This window comes from Trifolium pratense, linkage group LG3, assembly GCF_020283565.1.
Source record: "Trifolium pratense cultivar HEN17-A07 linkage group LG3, ARS_RC_1.1, whole genome shotgun sequence".
NCBI classification, from domain to species: domain Eukaryota; kingdom Viridiplantae; phylum Streptophyta; class Magnoliopsida; order Fabales; family Fabaceae; genus Trifolium; species Trifolium pratense.
Genome location: NC_060061.1, coordinates 10,179,853 through 10,200,796, shown reverse-complemented (window position 1 = coordinate 10,200,796; position 20,944 = coordinate 10,179,853). Strand labels below are relative to the sequence as shown.

Sequence of the window (20,944 nt, the reverse complement as noted above, 5' to 3'; positions counted from 1 at the left end):
AAAGGGTAATATAGTAAACTTAACTTATATTTTGCATTAAATCAAGAAAATTAACCACACTTAACTAAATTTTTTAACACCGCGTAAACGGTTTTTTTCTTATATTTGTGTCCGGAGGGAGTATTTGGTTAGTGTGCGTTTGGGTTGTGTGGAATAATAGAAATCATAGATTGTTCAAAAATTAAGCAAAATCCCCACAACAATTGATAGACATGGTCAAACTTTTCTCTTATGGATGGTTGAAGACGACGAACATTAACCTAGTTTCGAACTACCATAGCTGGTAGTCGAGCCTGCTGATATGTTTGGCTAACGACTAATCATGTTATACTTGTTATTTTTCTGTTGTCATGACTCTTATGTAAATTTTTGTTAAGTCTATCTCGGCACACTTTGTACTGAAGAGACAACTTGATTATTTAATATATTTCATTTTAGCTCGTTAAAAAAAAAAAAAAACAACTTAGTGTTAATCATGATTTTATCCCACGTTAATAATTGTTTAATTAAAAATAGTAATGTCCATCCAGTTTTGGAGATCCATATTAAACCACTCTTATTTTCTAGATAATTTTTCAATTTGTTCTATATTGCTCAAATTAGTTAAAATGCACCATGCCCTCAGTTTCTTTATAAGCAAAGAATAATTATATACTTCAACCATTACAATAAGGCATTAGATACGTTGCATACAGTATAAAGTATTAGTGTACCAGTTGCTATATGAATAGCTTAAATGTCTACCACTCTTATTAATAAATCATAACCAAGAAGCATATTTGATCGTGTCCATTAAAGAGTAAAGAATGATTGGAGCTCCCTTAAATATAACATTATTTCTAAGGACCAAATACACCAAGTAGTCGCGTACCAAACAAGTTGTCTCACTTTCTTAAACTTGCTAGAATTGAGATGTTCGCTGAATGCTAGGAAGTGAGCCCAACCAACTTCATGAGTGACAGGTCTAAAGCCAAGCCAATCGCATATATCGTTCCAAATGCGGCGCGCCAATGGGCACTCAAAGAAAAGATGATTATGATTTTCTGAAGTGCAGCAGCAAAAAAACACAAGATTTATTTATGAAAATTATCATTTTTCATATTAAATTTTATTTTAAGAGCAAACAATTTATGAACAAAATCCCCGTTTTTTTACAATAAAAGTGATAGAATATTCTTGTCAGTATGATTGTAATTATTTATATTTATGTTTGTTATTATTTTCATAATTTGACTTACATATTATTCTTAGGAAAATGTTATCTAGACACATATCTTTGACAAATATACAACAAATATATATTTTTTATTTTTTTTTAATATTATTTGTATATCTTGATATGCGTGCTTGTGAGGGGAGAAGTCAACTTTGTGTCTTGAATTTGTGTTGAAATAGCATCCTCTTATTCTTGTATATACCTTCTACCATGATGAATAAATTATATTATTTTCCAATATTCCAATATCCCTTTCCAATAAAAACTACTACAACCAATTGACATCTTGTTACATAATATTTTTGTTATGACAAATTTGGTAATTAATACATTTGTACATGTAATAACATATGTCAACTTACTTTCAGAAAACAAAAAAACATGTATGTCAACTTCTAAAGTCGGCAAATTCCATATAACTCAATTTTGCTATCCAACAAGAACAGGGCACTCTGCTTCCACTAGACATATATATAAAATGGAAGAGATTAGTATATAGCATTGCATATACTTGATAAAATTATATATATGTAGGGTAGAGACTAGTTTTCATATTGCCATTGTACTTTACTTGTTCTTCTCTTTCTATTGAATTTGGTTAGCTACTCAAAAGAGTTTGCTCAACAACAATGGTAATCTTCATTGTTTATGTACATGCACTACATACATTTTTTTTGTTTATAATGAAGCCGGTGATTGAATCCAATACCTTATACATACTATTCAAATCTTTTATCACTATACTAAATCTAGTGGCTTCGCAACATACATCTAAAATTAGAGATGAATTTCATATATTTTATGTCGTTAATTAATTTTTTTATAGTAGCGTTATTTTTTACATACTACTTATAAATAATAATTTATTATGTGTGTTCATGCATGCAGGAAGAAGAGCTAATTGATGGAAAGGTTGATTGGAGAGGAAGAACAGCTGTGAGACACAAACATGGGGGGATGAAAGTGTCTTTGCTCGTACTTGGTAACTAAGACCAAGATTCATAGATTTTTTTTTTGTTGCAAGAAGTAATAACATGTAAAAGAAAATTCAATTAAGTTTATGGATTTAAAATTTGGGTTTATATTGCAGGGGCGTTTGCATTTGAGAACATGGCAACACTATCACTAGCAGTGAACTTAGTGTCATACTTCATTGGTGTTATGCATTTTGACCTAGCAGGTGCAGCTAACATGGTAACTAACTTCGCCGGAGTTAGTTACATTCTCTCCATTGTTGTCGCCGTCATCGCTGATACATGGATTGGAAGATACAAATCTGTTCTTATTTCTGGCTTCATTGAGTGTTTGGTAAGTTCCATACATTTATGTGAATTCAATAGTATATTTCTAAAAATTATAAACCTATGTTTGTTTCTACGGTACAAATGCCCCGGACACACGTTTATGTAGTAGAATTGAGAAAATATTTTTAGTATCAATTTTTTACTGTATGATGGCTTTGGAACGCACAAAATACATGTTAGAAGCTATGCCAAACACTCACTAGATAATTAGCAAATTAAGTTTCAGAACATAGATTTATGTGTTCTTCAAATTATTTTTTGGATAAATATTGTGTATTCTTGAAGTATATTATTTTTTAGTATATTATTTTGTGTAACAGAAACGAAACACACATTGCAAACAATAGAACGCGGCCGTCTATTCACACAATTCGACAAAGTGAGCATACGTCTGCGACTAACCGAGTATTATGAATCATGTTGCAGGGACTGGTGTTACTCACAATACAAGCACATCGCCCTAACCTGAAGCCAGCCCTATGCAACCCCACTGACATAACTTCAGTGTGTGAAAAAGTCAAAGGCAAACAAGAAGCTTTCCTCTTCATTGGTCTCTACTTATTGGCCTTTGGAAGTGCAGGCTTGAAAGCTTGTTTACCATCACATGGTGCTGACCAATTTGATGAAAGAAATCCTAAAGAAGCAAAACAAATGTCAAGCTTCTTTAATGGTCTCTTATTAGCACTTTGCATTGGTGGTTCTGTTAGTTTAACTTTTAATGTTTGGATACAAGACAGCAAAGGTTGGGATTGGGGTTTTGGAGTCTCCGCCATTGCTATCGCCTGTGCTACCATCCTCTTTGCTTCTGGATTGTCACTATATCGAATTCATGTCGCACAAAAAGCTAATGCCATAATTGAGCTCCTGCAGGTATATCATCTTAAACTAGCGCGCAGACGACATTGACCTTGGTGAAAGTTACAAAATTTTATGCGATTATTTAAAAAATTCAGTTATTTGATCAGGTAAATAAAGATAAAATTATAAATAAAATAGTTTAAATAAAAGGTAATATCAGAAGAAAAAATGATAGACTAAATCTTGATATTTCAAAATACATAATATGGAGATTTAAATTACCTATCCAATCACTTTGGCATATAATTTGGTTTTGTTACATTCATAAATTTTGATGAACAATGTTTTAGTTGATATTTGTATATTTATTTATCAACATGAGAATCTCATGGAAACAAAATTATTCTTCATATTCATTTTTCAGGTATACACTGCTGCAATTCGCAACATAAATCTGCCCCTTCCTGCAGACTCTGAAGAACTATATGAAATTGAACAGGACAAAGAAGCTGCATTGGAAAAAGAGTTTCTACCTCATAGAAACACCTTAAGGTTCACTCCACTTGATCATAGATAATTAAACACTAAACTATTTTAAAATAGTCACTATATTTCAAAATATAGATGTAGCCCTTTAAAACCCTCGAAAAGTCCCCGTGAGCTTAGCTCATCGCATATATTATGCAGGAGCCGGGGTTCGAACCCCGAATACTCCAATTATTCACCTTTAAGGTGGAATTTCTAGCCATTAGACTACTAGACCAAAAAAGAAACCCCTCGAAAACAGCCAAAACCCTCCAAAAACTAACTCGCAAACAAAGCTTTAATATTTTGTTTTCATCTAGTTCTAAATTAATTTGTCCTTTTGTACAGGTTCTTGGACAAAGCAGCCATAAAAGCTAATGATGTACAACTTGAAAAACAAGAGAATCCAAACCCATGGAAACTATGCAGAGTCACACAAGTAGAAAATGCCAAAGTTATTTTAAGCATGATCCCAATATTCTGCTGCACGATCATAATGACACTTTGCTTAGCACAGCTTCAAACTTTCTCAGTCCAACAAGGCTTCACAATGGACAGAAAAATCACCAAAAACTTCCACATCCCACCAGCATCACTACCAATCCTCCCGGTGGCATTCTTAATCATTATAATCCCTTTCTACGACCGAATCTGCGTTCCACTTCTTCGTAAATTCACTGGCATTCCAACCGGCATTACACACCTGCAGCGAATAGGTGTCGGCCTAGTACTATCCTCAATCTCGATGGCAATTGCGGCAATCGTAGAAGTGAAAAGAAAAAATGTTGCTAGAGACAATAACATGCTTGATGCTATTCCAGGACTTCAACCATTACCTTTTAGTATATTTTGGCTATCTTTTCAATACTTTGTGTTCGGTATAGCCGATATGTTTACCTATGTTGGACTTCTTGAGTTTTTCTATTCACAAGCACCAAAAGGGCTTAAATCTACATCAACATGCTTTCTTTGGAGTTCTATGGCACTTGGATATTTTCTAAGTAGCATAATGGTGCAAATTGTGAATAGGGCTACTAAGAATCATACTGCTAGTGGTGGATGGTTAGCAGGGAATAATATTAACAGAAACCATTTGAACCTTTTCTACTTGTTGCTTTCTGTGCTAAGCTTGATCAATTTCTTTGCCTATTTGTTTGTCTCAAAGATGTACAAATATAGGCCACAACCACAACCACAAGCTCCTACAGTTAAAGGTGTGGATTCTCAATAAGGAATGTATGATTAAGAAATAGTAAGTTGAAAAAATTGTGGGTTATGTTATGCATTTTTTATCTGTCAAATGTATGTTTCTTTTCTTTGTAAGTTTAAGTTAGAGGCTATTGTTTTAAAGAAATGAATGTGAAATTTTATTGTAACTCATGGCTTCTTAATTACATGCATCTTTGGATTCTTTCTTTGTAATTCTTTTCACCTTTCTTGCAAGATACTCAAATTCTTTTTTCTTTTTTACTAAATTGCACTTTTAACTCCTTAATTTTCACAAACTTGCGATTTCGACCCCTTAACTTTCATAACAACACTTTTGGCCCTAACTTTAGGGATTGGGGTTGTGTGCAGTCGGCTAATAATAATTGCAGTGCAGTTGGCCCAATAACCACTATCAGATTAAGATTGAATGATCCAAAATTTAAGCTTGAATTTTCTATTTATAAACAATTAAAATTCGATTATAAAATCTAGACTGTCTGATCTTGATTGGACGGTTCAGATGCACCGACTGCGTGCATTTCGACTGCACTGAATCCAAATCCTAACTTTAGCCAGTTTTGCAAGAGGTCGGTCCTCCACTAATTTTAACCAAATCAACGCACATGTGGACAATGAATCACACGTTACATCAACAAAAATATCACAAAAAAAATCATTATAAAGTAAAGTGAATCAATCCATTTTCGCAGTCTTTCTATCATTTAGCCGGCAAATTGAAAATTTTAATACTCCTACTACCTCATTTAGATTGGAATTGGAAACATTGCATAGCCAATTAGATGTATAGATAGAAAGCTAGCATTAGCAACAAGTGGACAACTTCTACCTCACTTAAAATCAAATTATTGTAATTATCGTCATCATCGAAATTTTTATTTACTAGTATTATAGTAAGTATATGATGTGAACCTCATATATATGTCATATATCTATTTGTATTATTGTACATTTTATTTTTATATGAAACGTTACAACAAACTTTCACTTTTCTTTGTGACACACAGAAAATAACACTTAGTTTTTTAATTTATTGCTTACAAGTACTACTAACTAATATTGTTTAGCAAATTGCCAATATTTTAATAAATGATCTCCAAAGCATGATGTTTCAGTATAGTATATTTTAGCAAAACTGTTACTGTTGTTGGCAAATGAGGATTCAAAGAGAAAAAGAAAAGGTTAAAGAGACAGTTAGATACTCAAGTGTTGGCCATGAAGTAGTTGGACTATCCCAAAGATTTTTTCTAGCTGGAGACTTGCTTTAGTTACATGCATATAATGTACAAAGAAAAGTTCAAATGCTAATATTTAATACAACATCTTACCGTTACTCTGCATCCACAATCATTTTATCTTATGTTAATAATTTTTTATCCATCCATTTTGAGAGGTACATATTAGGCCACTCTTATTTTCTAGATAATTTCTTTTTATGCAATTCTAGATAATTATCCTGACTTGGGAATGCAACGACGTTAAAAAATTTAGGGAGAGTTTGCCGCCTATCTTGAGTCTTATAAATCTCGAGGGATTAGTCTCTGCATTGCGTCCAGAGGATACCTGATTTACGCAAAAAGAAAATTGATAGTACATGTTATTGTCAAAAATAAAATAAAATACATTTGTACATATGTAATAACATATGTATATGTCATTGGTTTATAAAAAAAACATATGTATGTCATCATTCTACTTATGCTCCGAATCTTCTCTTCTAAAGTCGGCAAATTCCATATAACTCAATTTTGCTATACAACAAGACCATGGCACTCTGCCTCCACTAGACATATTTTTTTTTTTTATAACAAAAACTATATAAAATGGAAGAGATTAATATATACTTCAGAAGAAAATTATATATAGGGAGGGCAGAAACTAGTCTTCATATTGCTATTGTAGTTTACTTGTTTTTCTCTTTCTTTTGAATTGGCTAGCTACTCAAAATAAGTTTCCTCAACAACAATGGTACTCTTCATTATATTTATGTACATGCATGCACCACATACATCTATAATGTGTTCTTGAGTTACACAAGTAAAAAAAAAGTTGAATTATCATCAAAAGTTAGAGATAGAAAAAAAATGGAATTAATTAGTTTATAACTTTAGCGTTTCAAATACAAACAATAAAATTAGAGATGAAATTCATATTTTTTGTCGTTAATTAAATTTTTTATTTATTTATATAGTATTGTTATTTTTACATACTACTTAATAATAATTCATTATGTGTGTAAAAAAAAAAAATCATTATGTGAATCCATGCATGCAGGAAGAAGAGTTAATTGATGGAAAAGTTGATTGGAGAGGAAGAACAGCTGTGAGACACAAACATGGGGGGATGAAAGTTTCTTTGCTTGTACTAGGTAATTAAGACCAATCATTTCATAGATATATAATTTCCTTGCAACTTAATAATAACATGAAAAAGAAAAGTGAATTAAATTTGGGTTTTTGGTGCAGGGACTTTTGCATTTGAGAACATGGCAACACTATCACTAGCAGTGAACTTGGTGTCATACTTCATTGGTGTTATGCATTTTGACCTAGCAGGTGCAGCTAACATGGTAACTAATTTCGCCGGAGTTAGTTACCTGCTCTCCATTGTTGTAGCCGTTATCGCTGATACATGGATTGGAAGATACAAATCCGTTATTATTTCTGGCTTCTTTGAGTTTTTGGTAAGTTCTATACGTTTATGTAAACTTTCTTTTTGATAAATAAGAGCTTATAGATATCGAGGTAGGGATAGACATTCCAACTATATGTTGGCACCCTCATCCTTCCCCTTCCACTATCTACTAGTCCCACACCCGTGCGATGCACGAGTGTTATGCGGTACTTTATATTATAATGTTGAAAAATCATCCGTATAAATTAAAATAATAAATATTGTGAAAATTATAATAATAACATCAACAACAACAAAATAATAATAATAAAAAAGTGATGTAAATATAAGATAGATATTAAAGATGTGTTTATACATTTCGAAAAGATTACAATGGATCATATTGCATCTACCAAAATAAGTTGGTAATCCATAAATTATCATGCCACTATGAAAACGGTTTGTAGTCATACTCATACACTGTGGTTAGATAAGTGGTTGCACAATTATTTAGGAATTATATATATAGATGTTTATACATTTAAAAAACTTATTTATACATCACATTTGAAGTTATTTTAGTATCTTCTTCGTTAACATTGATTAGCAATATCTTTAACTCATTCTTCAAAATAACTACGGAAATGACAACATATATTTGACCATGGAAAACAATCGATGTTGAAACATAAGTTTTTATTTATATTATAAATCTCATTGGAGGATTCTGAGTTGAATAAACTACTTCATTATCTCTTACCAAAAAACTACTGTATTACCGAATTTGACATTTATATTAATTTGAAACTTATTGGAGCAAAGATAAACCAACTTAACTCATACTCAAATATCGAATATGATAAAAATCATACGGGGCATAACAACCATTAGTAAATTTTATTTTATCTTTTTTTTTTACTAACATTAGAAAGTAGTCCTGACAATCGACCAACTTCTTATATTTACAAAGATTGGACAAAAGACTATTAACAAAAACATTAACTTTTTTTGAAAAAAAAACAATAAAATACATCACAAAATAATAAAATGAACAAAAAAATTTAAAATGAATAATAACTCAAAACAACAACAACAACAACAACAATAATAATAATAATAATAATAATAATAATAATAATAATAATAATAATAATAATAATAATAATAATAATAATAATAATAATAATAATAATAATAATAATAATAATAATAATAATAATAATAATAATAATTACAATTAGTATCCCACATTAAATGAATGTAAGTGGATGATGTGGCTAAATGAAATGTTTTCATTGGTTTGTGGATTAGGGTTTAGATAGCCAATTCCACAACTATCTATATAGATATCTCGTTATTATTATTATTATTAGGCAAATGCTAAATAGTGCCCCCGGGGCACTCTTTAAGCCCTTAAATAGTAAGTTTTTTATAGAATTTTTATCGGAATGCGTAAAGTCAATGCATTGGAAATTGTAATGTTTAACTTTTTGAATAAAAAGTTTCTTTAAATGGAATGCTTAAAGAGTGCCCCGGGGGCACTCGTTAGCAAGACCCCTTATTATTATTATTAAAAAAGAAAAAAAATCTAATTACAAGGGGGGGACTAGACCTTAACCCCAATGGAACAAGAGAAAACAACCAAGCAAGTAGTACCGTATTGAGGATGTCCCGGCTTATGAAAACAAACATTTATGTAAACTTAAGTACTTAACTAATAGTATATATTTCCAAAAAGTATAAGGCTATGTTTATTTCTGCGGTACATTAGCCCTCGACGCATGTTTATGTAGAAGCAACTATCTTTAGCCTCTATATTTTATATTTTACGGTGTGATGACTTTGGAAACACACGAAATACATGTTAGAAGATTAATCGAATACTCACTACATAATAAAGAAATTAACTTTTAGTCTTTAGAACATAGATTTATGTGTTCTTAAAATTATTTTTGGATAAATATTGTGTATTCTTGTAGTATACAATAAAAAGGTGGTAATTTTGAGAGGGGCGGGGGGATTAATTTAAATGGAGAAGATGTGTTAGAAAAAAGGGTGGCAAATAGAAACTCCTTAACCTTCAAATGGTAACCTTATGCAGCATACAGGCCCATATGAGAAATAGTATAAGCCCAATCACAGAAAATAAGTAAGACCATGAAGCGATCATTTCTCTCCCAACCCCCACATTTCTTTTATACCCCCAAAAAATCTCATTTTGCCCCTTGCGGTTTGAAAAATTTTTGCCAAAAAACTTCGGTTTATATTCACCGAAGTCAAATATTAGACCATTTCGGTAACTGCGAACCGAACATTAGCATTTTGGTACACAAAAACCGAACGTCAACTTGTTCGGTACCTGCGAACCGAAATGTCCTAGATTTCGGTACGTTGTTATCGAAAATTTCATTGGGTCGCTGGAATTAGGCCATTTTCAGCAGAAGTTTACCGAAATAATTATTTCGGTACATGCGAACCGAAATGTCCCAGATTTCGGTAAGTGGTTATCGAAGTTTATCAGCATGTCAAATTCCTTCGGTTCGTATAAACCACAGTACCCCCAAGGGCAAAAACGGAAATTCAGGGGTAGAAAAGAAATGAGGGGGGGTCGGGAGAGAAATGATCCCATGAAGCTAGTCCGGGCACTTGCCCAGGCTCTGGTCATTTTTTTTGGTATTTTAAGTGTTAGTTTAAGGTAAAACTGAGATTTTTAAGGGTTAGTTTATGGCAAAACTGAGATTTTTTTGTTTAAAATTGAGATTTTGTCCAGATTTTATAAATTTTCAGGCTCCGCCACTAGTATGAACCCCCAATAGAGTCTTCTTTGTATTTTTTGAAAAATAGAAATGATCTAATTACAATTTACTAGAAGATTCTAGGAATAAAAATCAAGTTCTTTTAAAAATATACCAGAGATGCGAAGCACAAATCACTGTGTTCACGTAGTTTGGTAAAATGTGTCGCATTTGTGAATTGTGACTAAAGACCATCTGAAGTTATGTATTGTTACTTAAATAAATTAGATAGAATTTTCAAAGTTACAAGTCATATATAATACTATGATTCAGATTACAACAATATCCCTGTACCATATCATGGGGGGCTATGGCTTCACTCGCTCAGCTCCCTCGCCTCTTACTCCTCGTCTGTGTCTATGAGTCATAATCATCGGTCGCTGCGCACACGTGTGTGTGTGTGTGAATTAAATCTTGTAACACAAGTAATGGAGTCTATATATTATGAATTATGCTGCAGGGACTGGTGTTTCTCACAATACAAGCACATTACCCTAACCTGAAGCCAGCCATATGCAACCCCAATGACAAAAATGCAGTGTGTGAAAAAGTCAAAGGCAGCCAAGAAGCTTTCCTCTTCATTGGTCTCTACTTGTTAGCCTTTGGAAGTGCAGGCTTGAAAGCATCTTTACCATCACATGGTGCTGACCAATTTGATGAAAGAAATCCTAAAGAAGCAAAACAAATGTCCAGCTTCTTTAATTGTCTCTTATTAGCAGTTTGTGTTGGTGGTTCTGTCAGTTTAACATTCAATGTTTGGATACAAGATAGCAAGGGATGGGATTGGGGTTTTGGAATCTCCACCATTGCTATTGTCTTTGCTACAATCATCTTTGCCTTTGGATTGCCACTATACAGAATTCATGTTGCACAAAGAAGTAATTGCCTTATTGAGATCATTCAGGTATATTATATTAAACTCGCGTGCAGACGGCCACTAACGTGGTTGCCTGTTCTGTTACAAAATTTTATGTGATTATTTAAATATGCAGTTATTTGAGTGTAGATAAGATCTAGTATACATATATTCAATTTTTTTATTAATAGAAAGGTAGCATTGATGAAGCTGTTTTTTTCCTGTTCATTTTCCAGGTGTACATTGCTGCGATTCGCAACAGAAAGCTTCCCCATCCAGCAGACTCTGAAGAACTATATGAAATTGAACAGGACAAAGAAGCTGCAATGGAATTGGAGTTTCTACCTCATAGAGACATATTTAGGTACATTTCCACTAGTATCCAAAATGTCACTTGATCTTTGCTTATGGAAGTGTCTTGTTTAGATAAACAGCGCTTATTATATACATGCCTATGCATAAGCTATTTCTATAACAATAGATAAAATAAACTGTGTGCCTATAATCTACATTCATAATTTATATTGGATTGTAGGAATAAGTTGAAAACAACTTGCTGACATGCATGTCATAAAATCTTTTCATAAGCTCTTTCAAACAATATCACATGTTTATGCTAGTAGATAAGTTCAAATAAGCCAATAATAGCAGACTCTAAATGTGATGAGTATACATATTAAGTTTCATATTTTGATTTTATACCTCATAAAATAGAAATTCAAGCTCATCTAGTTCTAAATTGATGCATCTTTTTGCACAGGTTCTTGGACAAAGCAGCCATAGAAAGAAAATCTGATGATGCACAACCAGAGAAACAACAGAATCCAAGCCCATGGAAACTATGCAGAGTTACACAAGTAGAAAATGCTAAAATAATCCTAAGCATGATTCCAATATTCTGCTGCACAGTCATAATGACACTTTGCTTAGCACAGCTTCAAACTTTCTCGGTTCAACAAGGCTTTACAATGGACACAAGAATCGGCAAACATTTCCACATCCCACCAGCATCACTACCAATCATCCCGGTCGGATTCTTAATCATTATAATCCCTTTCTACGACCGAATCTGCGTGCCACTTCTTCGTAAATTCACCGGCATTCCAACCGGCGTTACACACCTGCAGCGAATAGGCGTCGGCCTAGTACTATCCTGCATCTCGATGGCAATTGCGGCAATCGTAGAAGTGAAAAGAAAAAACGTTGCTAGAGACAATAACATGCTTGATGCTATTCCAGGAGAACAACCATTACCTTTGAGTATATTTTGGCTATCATTTCAATACTTCGTGTTCGGTATAGCCGATATGTTTACCTATGTTGGACTCCTTGAGTTTTTCTATTCACAAGCACCAAAAGGACTTAAATCTACATCAACATGTTTCCTATGGAGTTCTATGGCAATTGGATATTTTCTAAGTAGCATAATGGTGCAAATTGTGAATAGGGCTACCAAGAATCATACTGCAAGTGGTGGATGGTTAGCAGGGAATAATATTAACAGAAACCATTTGAATCTTTTCTACTTATTGCTTTCTTTGCTGAGTTTGATCAATTTCTGTGGCTATTTGGTAGTTTCAAAGAGGTACAAATATAGGCCACAAGCTCCTGCAGTTAAAGATGTGGATTCTCAATAGGGAATATATGATTATTAACATATAGTAAGTGAAAAATTATGTTATGCTTTTTTTATATGTCAAATGTAAGTTTCTTTTCCTTGTAAGTTTGTTAAGTTAGAGGCTATTGTTTTATAAAAAGTACCACATCAGTTGCGAGATGACCCGAATATATGTTTATAAACTGAAGACAATCCTCATCAAATAGCCGGTTTTCTAAGGATCACTTAGTCCAATACTCAATTCTAAGATGGTATCTTTCCACGATCCGTTAGGTCACTTCTTATCAGTATTACGAAATAAAATACCAAAAAAAAAAAAATGTTTGCCACATGATAATATGAGTATATCATGTTTATGACCAAAGACTTTGGCACAATTTCTATATAAAAAAAGACTTTTGTGATAAAATTAAAATACAGTACATGACTATGCGGAATATACTGAGCATCATCATATGCCACATGACCATGACATGCTTTTCCATAAAATAAAAACATGTTTGTGATTATGACAATCTGATTCATTCATATGGCATCATCAACAAAGAAGGAAGTGTATTCGGTGTGGGCGATCCCACCGGAAGATGTATGTGACCGTCTCACCAAGCTCATGACCACCCTCGGATCCGAATTCAGTGGACCTCATTTCGAACCACACATGACCGTCGTCGGAGCAATAGAGCTAACCCCCGACGATGCACTCAACAAACTCCGATCAGCTTCTGAAGGTGTTAAGCCTTTTGATGTCACCGTTGACCGTGTTGCCGCCGGCACTTTCTTTTATCAATGTGTTTATCTCCTTGTTCATCCTACTCCTCAGGTTTTCTTTCAATTTTCGTTTTTTTTATTATTATTTGTTTTTTACTTCTTGTACTGAAAGTGATTGAATTGATGGAAAATAATAAAAATGACTGTAATTTTTTGTATATAGTTTTTGTATTGTGATGTAAAATATTTTCTGTGTAACTTTTTTATTGGCAGATAGTGGAAACAAATGGACACTGCTGCAGTCATTTCGGTTATAAGAATTCAGCTCGTAAGTTACTCATTTTATTATTCCTACCATCAATTTTGTGGTAATTTTTTGTTTATTACTATGTTGGGATCTTATTTGTATATATAAAATGATTGCAATTTATGTGTTTGTTCTGTATGTATTTGATGCTTATTCAAAGTAGAATACAATTATAGAGCAGAACATAAGGTAGAAAAGGTGTATATTTTGACTGGTTGAATCAAAGATAATAGATTAAAACCGACTGTTATGCTTCGTTCTATTCACGTGTCAAACACTAACTGCAAAGTCACCTTTAAGAATCAAGCAGCAAGGCCATTGCTTCCCCTCCGGCAAAGTCTTGAATTCGAGTATTGTGAATAGTATAAGTAGTTGAGAGAATTTTGCCCCCTATATATGTCCACTTGGCTTAACTTAGATTAGTCAGGACCCAATATGATTTTCAACTATTATTAAAGGTCTAGACCAAAAAGTCACCATAAAGAACAAGTTGCACTTTCAAGCACAGTATATGGTATGAAATGCTAGTAAATCAGTTAGTTTGTATTGCAAACAAAGTAGACGTTTGGAACTGCGCTAGGGATGCTGTCACCGCAGAATTGGAATGAAGCTACCAACTGGAGCTTCACATTGAATGTGCGTTTAAATGTTTTCAAATGCTAAAACAAACACACACTAAATCACATTCCTGCCCTTGTGAAGCAATCATAAAACTTTCACTGAAGGAAAATATTTACTATTGTTAATCTGTTTGTAATTTTTAAATCCATTTCCCCTAGAGTTGAATCTACTTTCTCTTGGAACATAAATCATTATCAGAGTGTCAGCTATTCCGATGAGAGAAGATATATTGCATAACATAAGTGATAGTCACCTCTGAAACTCAACTAACTTTGTGTTCTATAATCAAAGAGCCTCATTAGTTTGCAAGTGTTAATGATTTGTGTAGCAAAGCAATAGCATTAGGGTAAAACCGTAACAGTTTAAGTAGGCAAAAGAGTCTCACTGCTGTAGTAGTGTGAGTGAGATGCATAAACCATAGGTTTTACTTTTTATCTCATCTTTTTACTGGTGTGTGTCTGTGTGTATTTGATAAGCTACCAATGTATATATTGTTTTAATGTCCAGCTTACATGCCACACCTGAGCCTTCTGTATGGAGATTTGACCGATGAAGAGAAGCAAAAGGCTCAAGAAAGAGCTAATGTTCTTGACGACAGTCTCAGCGGCTTGAGCTTTCAGATAAGTAAGCTTGCATTATACAAAACTGATACGGAAGACAAAACTCTGAAATCTTGGGAGAAAATTGCTGAATGCACTCTTACTCCAAACTAGCTTGCTTGCCAACACTTATGCCATGACAAGCTGTTGTGTACAGAAAATAAACAAACATATACCATCAGAAGCTGTCTTACAAACTGTTTGTTTTCTGCAACTGCTTCTGTTCTTTTTATATTCTGTACTCTGTAGTTGTATTCTTAGTTTTCTCCAAGTAATGTTTTTATTTGACTACTATAAGTTGGTTCCTTCCAAGTAATTTGAAATTACTCCTGTTTAATAAATGATATCTCAGCATTATACATTGGAGCTGTTTTTTTTATATATAAAAAAATCAATTTCCTTCTAAAGTATAAAATGATTGGTCCTCGTACTTCATATTATATTTATATATATAGTGATGTAATAAACCACTTCCGTTAACCACTTGTGAAACTTTACATTACAGAGAAGCATCATAGGTAATATCACATTACAAATAAGGGTTTAAACTTTCTATCATGGAGAAAGAACTATTGAACTCTTGCCTATTCTGTGATCCAACTAAGGAGTGGTCTCAGAAGACCCTAGTTCCTTTTACACATCTTTTTGGGTCATTAAATTTGGACCCATCAACTAAAATATATATTGACTTTAAAGGAAAAGGTAGTAAAGAAATTTGAGGTGTAAAATGGATGGCAGAATTGTACTTTAAATGTGAATTACAAGCTTCTACACCAGTTACATTGTAATGATTTTCTTTTGAAAAAAGGATGTGCTGACAAAACTTGAGTCACACTAAAGGTGAGTGGGATATAGACAGAGATATCCCAATTAGTGCCCACTAATGGTATGAGAAGTTTGTACCGTCTAGAAAAGACCGTTAATTCAAAATCCTCCATGACCATCTTGTATAGGTTCAATATTGTCAGGCTTTGATCTAGAAGAAAAAATGCGGACATGGAGGATTTTGAAGTAATGGTATCTTCTAAACTGTCACATTTTGCATACCATTAATTAATTCCTAATGGCTTAAAGTTGTATAATTTGCCAACAGTAGAAACTTAACTAGGAGAAACGTCGACGAGGCGGGTACCGGGAGCGGGAGCTCTCCGTCTCGTCCCTGTTCCCCACCTCGGGGAGTTTTTTTGTCCCTGTCCTCGTGGTTCTTGCTGGGACCCCATCAACATATAAAAATAACAAATTTCTATTGAGATATTATTGTGTATATTGAGATAACAATAAACACACATATAAAAGAAGTGTATACACATATTGTGTGAGTATCAAATAGACATAAATATAACAAAGTATTTGTTCGTGGACGGGCCCCGTAGGGTAGAGGGTATGATCCCGTCTCCAAACTACCCCTAGGAGGACTTTCTCCCCTGTCTCCGCGAGGAAAACTTCCCTGCCCAGGGGCTCCGGATGTGGCAGTCCCCTTGGGAATCCTTGCTTACGGATGCAAATTGACGTCCCTGTTTACTAGTGCCGTAATATGGTAAATCAATGAACTAGTTATTGATATTTAAAACTCAATTAGTACCAATGAATAGCTTTAAAATTGGCTGATTTCTTAAAACATCGTAAAAAAAAAAAGTTATTTATGCATAGGCTCAAAAGTGTATGCTTCAATGATTTTTGTGCCAGCATAGAATATGCTCAATGAGTTATCAAGTCGATTTGTTAATATTGAATACTTCATATGTCTTAGTTCGGATAGAGGGTGCTTAAACAAGAGCAAATTCCTCGCAGTCTCCTCCTTATTTGAATTCAACTTAGTTACCATTTGTGCTAATTAAACATTCTATTTAAGCATGTTAAAGCCAAAGCCACTAATTGAATCTGTTGAAAACTTGAAATCATACAATAGCTTTATGGAAAGGTGGTGGTGAGATTATGACAACATTTATGTTTGATGCATTTATGAGATTAGGTCTTGCATTCAAGAACAGCAACACATAGCATCAGTAGAAATCATAATAGAGAACCATGTAATTGTTTAGTGGTCCCCTTCTGTGGGGGGTATAGTTTTCAAAGTAACTGTAGTTTGTATTTGTACTTAGCTTCTTCAAAATTCATTGCATCATTAGACATTCTTTACTTCCAATGGCAGTTGATAAAGATTTAGATTTTGGCTTACACCTCCTTGTAGTTATACAATGTGATCCAAGGAATATGATTTTTACTTTTAACTTTTGACTACTTACATAAAAATGGTCCTAACACTTTTATAAAATTAGTTCTTTTATTGGATATACATATATTCCTTTGATCACATAACATTGAAAACCATATATAATTGGATCATTAATTGTTGTATTACTAAGATGATACATATACAATCAATAATAGAGAACATAAGAATTTCTCATTGGAAAGTTGGATATATATTATGGATATGCTGTCTGATGATGACACGATTCTTAACTTTAGTATTTGGAAGGCTTAAGCAGGAGTCATGTGGAACCTACCACTCACCCCAAATTTTTGTGGTCCTGTCTTGCAAGATATGGGCAAGATATTCTTCTTGGTATGCATAAATTCTTTCTTATGTAGGCAAAAACATAAGCATGATATTAAGATGAGGTAATTGGGGAAGGAAAAATGTTTAAATATATATATATTTCCACACTGAAGGAGAAAACACAGTATGACGGTAAATGAGCTTCAATAAGACATAGGTATTACTCTCATCATTGGCATTGCTTAATTACTTTGAAACTTAGAAAAATACGGTTCTCTTTGATGTTGGTTTGCCTCATTTTATTGTGTGAAAAGTGAAGATTTTGAATCATAAAAGTGTTGGCCAAGAGACATGGCCATAGAGTTTCAGTTTTTCAGAGGTGGAAAAAGAAAAAAAATGTATTACTGGATTTTTTTGTTCTTAGATTTACAATTTTATACTTTTGCAAAGCTCTCTGGTTTAGGACTTTTAAGTGTTGTTGGAATGCTAAAATTAGTTTATATTCTTGTAACCTCTAAGTATTTATTTTTATTTGGTATGGCGGTGACTTTGGTAAAATTACATTTGAAATATCTTAAGTTTACAAAAACTATACACTACATAGTTTCAACAAAATTTCAATGCCAACAGGCAATATGATTTTTTTTTATTTTTAACTATTGTCCTAAATGCGTTCGTTAACAATTTTGTTAACATGATTTGGTTTTATATGTTTGGTTAGTTCATATAGAGTAAAACTTTGACTTTAAATGAGCCTTCGCTAGTGAATAGTGAAATTAGTGTTTTTCAAATTTATCGGTATTTGGATTGAATACCGAGTCTAAAAAATTACTATTTGAGTGAAGTCTAATGTTATCTCTCACAAAAATTACGAAGCTCAGTTTACTATCTTAGAACAAGAAAAACAATAATGTAATTTAGTTCTTTAAATCAAGACATTGAGTCTCGTCATTTGTCAATATGAGGGATGAAAAGTAGAGACTAGAAACATTGACGAAAAAATTTCAGGGACTAAAAAGTGTGGAAAAAATCTTCATGAATTAAAATAAAAATTCTGGGAAACTATAGGGATCAAAAATATATTTAACCCAATAAATTATTTTAGGCTTTTTGAACTGTGAAAAGGCTAATGTGACCCTCAAATTGTCATGTGGTTACGTCTATTTAAACAAACTCAAGAGACAATTAGGGTCTGTTTGGTAGGATGGAAAGAAAGTGAGAGAAAAGAAAAGAAAAAGTAGAAGGAAAAAAAATGAATTTATTTAATCAATATTTTTTTTAAAAAAAATTATAGACTAAATTATCCCCAAATATTTTTGTTAAAGGATCTCAATGTTTGTTAAATTTGTTTTATATTCATATGGTCCGCTATGTAATAAGTGGAGCGCAACATTAGTTTTATCACAAATTTTTTGACGAAAGAGTGCTTATAACATTTCATTAATTAAAATGTTCAATACTAGTATTTGGTATATCAACTAAAATTTGAAAATTAGCTGACAATGTGGCTGTTTATGAACAAAATAAAAAACACTCTTCCTATTTTATTTTATTTTTAAAAAGAAGACAAAATGTTTCCGTATTTACTTGTTGGCAATGGCAACGAACGTATTGATGATGGATATAGGTGACATGTCCTGTGCTGTGCCACCATGATTGATGCGGCACAACAACCACAACCCACGAGAATAGACACAATTTCACTTCCTATGTCCAATCAAGTAGTAACATTTGCGTTGCCTCGTTGGGACATCATGGATGGTAAACTTAGGTTGGAGTAAATCCACTAAATCTGTAACTATGCACAACAAAGGTAGTAAACCAACTTATATATGTTGGAGATAACTAGATTTGTCATGTTACTCCACGTCCTAAATTTATACAATTGATCACTTTACATTTGTCGATGTAAAATTTTAATTATTAATATTTTTAATTTTATATTAGTAAAAATTATAAAAAATTGATATTTTAAAAATGTTGATCAAAATAATTCTAACATCTTATATGATAATATTTTTTTAATTTATTTGTACAAAATAAGGTTAAAATGAAATTGATAAATAGTGTATCCGATAAAACTAAATTATTTAAAATAGGACAGATGAAGTATTTTTCAAGTTCAACATACACAATGTGATTATTTCTTTGAATAAAAATCTATTATGGTTCATTTAACTATTTGTTTTTTAGTTCGAATCTTGATCACGGCGTTGGATTTACAAATTTCAATATTTCCAGCCGTTGAGAAATAATTTGTGGACAAGTGACATCCATTTTAATACAAGAAGTGTATTTGATAAATTATGACCTCTTTTCCATTAATGGTTAAAACAAAACAAAAATGAATAAAACAAGAATTTTGCGGTCAAAAAGTTAAAATCATGAGTCATGACCCTATAGGTACGTACAACAAATTTTGCAGTCAAGGATACAGGAAGTCCTACAATATTGTGCATATATAACTTAGCGTGTGTTTGGTTCTGCGGCGGAGAGAATTGATTTTGGCAGAATTGATTCTGTAAAATTGATTCTGGCCAAAATTGATTTTAAGCTGAAGTGGTTTATGTTTGGATATATTCATGAAAAAGTGAGTTGAACAAAAAATTTGAGTGTAAAAATCAATTCTAGAATTAGAAGCTATGATTTCTAGCTTCAAGTAGAATCAATTCTGGAGGCAGAATCAATTCTACTTTTGAGAAACCAAACAAGTCAGAATCAATTGTACACGTCCAGAATCAATTCTGGATGCTCCAGAATTGAAACCAAACATACACTTAGTAGTACAATTTCAAGATAAAACACCAAGGACTTGTCGGTTTATTGGTCTTTAATTCTTAAAAAATATTAGATTTTTCATCTCATAAAAGTTTTCGTTATTGTTTTTAATCTTTCATGTTAGGTCAACTAATTAAGGAAGTCCACATTATTATGAAAATGATTGTCTAAGCCTTCTTTTAGTTACATGTTATCACTTACCACAATTATGAATTCTCTTGTTCCAAAACAAGTTGTCGTAGTAGAAGATACAGCTTCAAGCTTTAAACGCATGGTATAACTTAGATTCATTTAAGAAATTAATGTCTCCTACCAAAAGTTTTTTCATACACAAATAGTTAAGAGACACAAGAATTTATCACGTATGTCCATTAGGCGTGTTTAATCGGTAAAACAGATTAGACAAGATAGATCTAATTGTATTGTGTTTGATAAATTGAAGGATGCAAATAACTTTTCGTTCCCACTAAATCACA

General features: G+C 32.6%; 3 protein-coding genes across 4 annotated transcripts; all 3 read left to right on the top strand.

The window, feature by feature from the left end:
• The first annotated feature begins 1,733 nt into the window (after positions 1 to 1,733).
• Positions 1,734 to 5,230, top strand: LOC123917853 (protein NRT1/ PTR FAMILY 4.5-like). 2 transcript variants are annotated; one of them, XM_045969729.1, is made up of 6 exons: positions 1,734 to 1,848; positions 2,105 to 2,198; positions 2,307 to 2,524; positions 2,947 to 3,390; positions 3,743 to 3,870; positions 4,192 to 5,230. In XM_045969729.1, the coding sequence occupies exons 1-6, from the start codon at positions 1,846 to 1,848 to the stop codon at positions 5,072 to 5,074; spliced, it is 1,770 nt and encodes a 589-aa protein (XP_045825685.1). In that variant the 5' UTR covers positions 1,734 to 1,845; the 3' UTR covers positions 5,075 to 5,230. The 2 variants fall into 2 exon arrangements, with proteins under 2 accessions (XP_045825685.1, XP_045825684.1); XM_045969728.1 differs by lacking the exon at positions 1,734 to 1,848 and having other exon boundaries at positions 2,052 to 2,198.
• Positions 5,231 to 6,820: 1,590 nt separating this feature from the next.
• Positions 6,821 to 13,050, top strand: LOC123917851 (protein NRT1/ PTR FAMILY 4.5-like). Its single transcript, XM_045969726.1, has 6 exons — positions 6,821 to 7,038; positions 7,345 to 7,438; positions 7,536 to 7,753; positions 10,939 to 11,382; positions 11,571 to 11,698; positions 12,095 to 13,050. Exons 1-6 carry the CDS (start codon positions 7,036 to 7,038, stop codon positions 12,969 to 12,971), a joined length of 1,764 nt encoding a protein of 587 aa, XP_045825682.1. The 5' UTR covers positions 6,821 to 7,035; the 3' UTR covers positions 12,972 to 13,050.
• Positions 13,051 to 13,373: 323 nt separating this feature from the next.
• LOC123917852 (cyclic phosphodiesterase-like) lies at positions 13,374 to 15,602 on the top strand. Its single transcript, XM_045969727.1, has 3 exons — positions 13,374 to 13,772; positions 13,934 to 13,988; positions 15,096 to 15,602. Exons 1-3 carry the CDS (start codon positions 13,482 to 13,484, stop codon positions 15,299 to 15,301), a joined length of 552 nt encoding a protein of 183 aa, XP_045825683.1. The 5' UTR covers positions 13,374 to 13,481; the 3' UTR covers positions 15,302 to 15,602.
• Positions 15,603 to 20,944: the final 5,342 nt, after the last annotated feature.

Bases quoted from the DNA above. Each gene is read 5' to 3' on its own strand.
- LOC123917853 (XM_045969728.1), top strand. From the start codon at position 2,099: ATGCAGGAAGAAGAGCTAATTGATGGAAAGGTTGATTGGAGAGGAAGA. The intron at 2,199-2,306 runs GTAACTAAGACC...TTTATATTGCAG, and splicing joins AGTGTCTTTGCTCGTACTTG to GGGCGTTTGCATTTGAGAAC. The intron at 3,391-3,742 runs GTATATCATCTT...TTCATTTTTCAG, and splicing joins CCATAATTGAGCTCCTGCAG to GTATACACTGCTGCAATTCG.
- LOC123917851 (XM_045969726.1), top strand. The intron at 11,383-11,570 runs GTATATTATATT...TTCATTTTCCAG, and splicing joins GCCTTATTGAGATCATTCAG to GTGTACATTGCTGCGATTCG. The intron at 11,699-12,094 runs GTACATTTCCAC...CTTTTTGCACAG, and splicing joins CCTCATAGAGACATATTTAG to GTTCTTGGACAAAGCAGCCA.
- LOC123917852 (XM_045969727.1), top strand. From the start codon at position 13,482: ATGGCATCATCAACAAAGAAGGAAGTGTATTCGGTGTGGGCGATCCCA. The intron at 13,773-13,933 runs GTTTTCTTTCAA...TTTTATTGGCAG, and splicing joins TTGTTCATCCTACTCCTCAG to ATAGTGGAAACAAATGGACA. The intron at 13,989-15,095 runs GTAAGTTACTCA...TTTAATGTCCAG, and splicing joins CGGTTATAAGAATTCAGCTC to CTTACATGCCACACCTGAGC.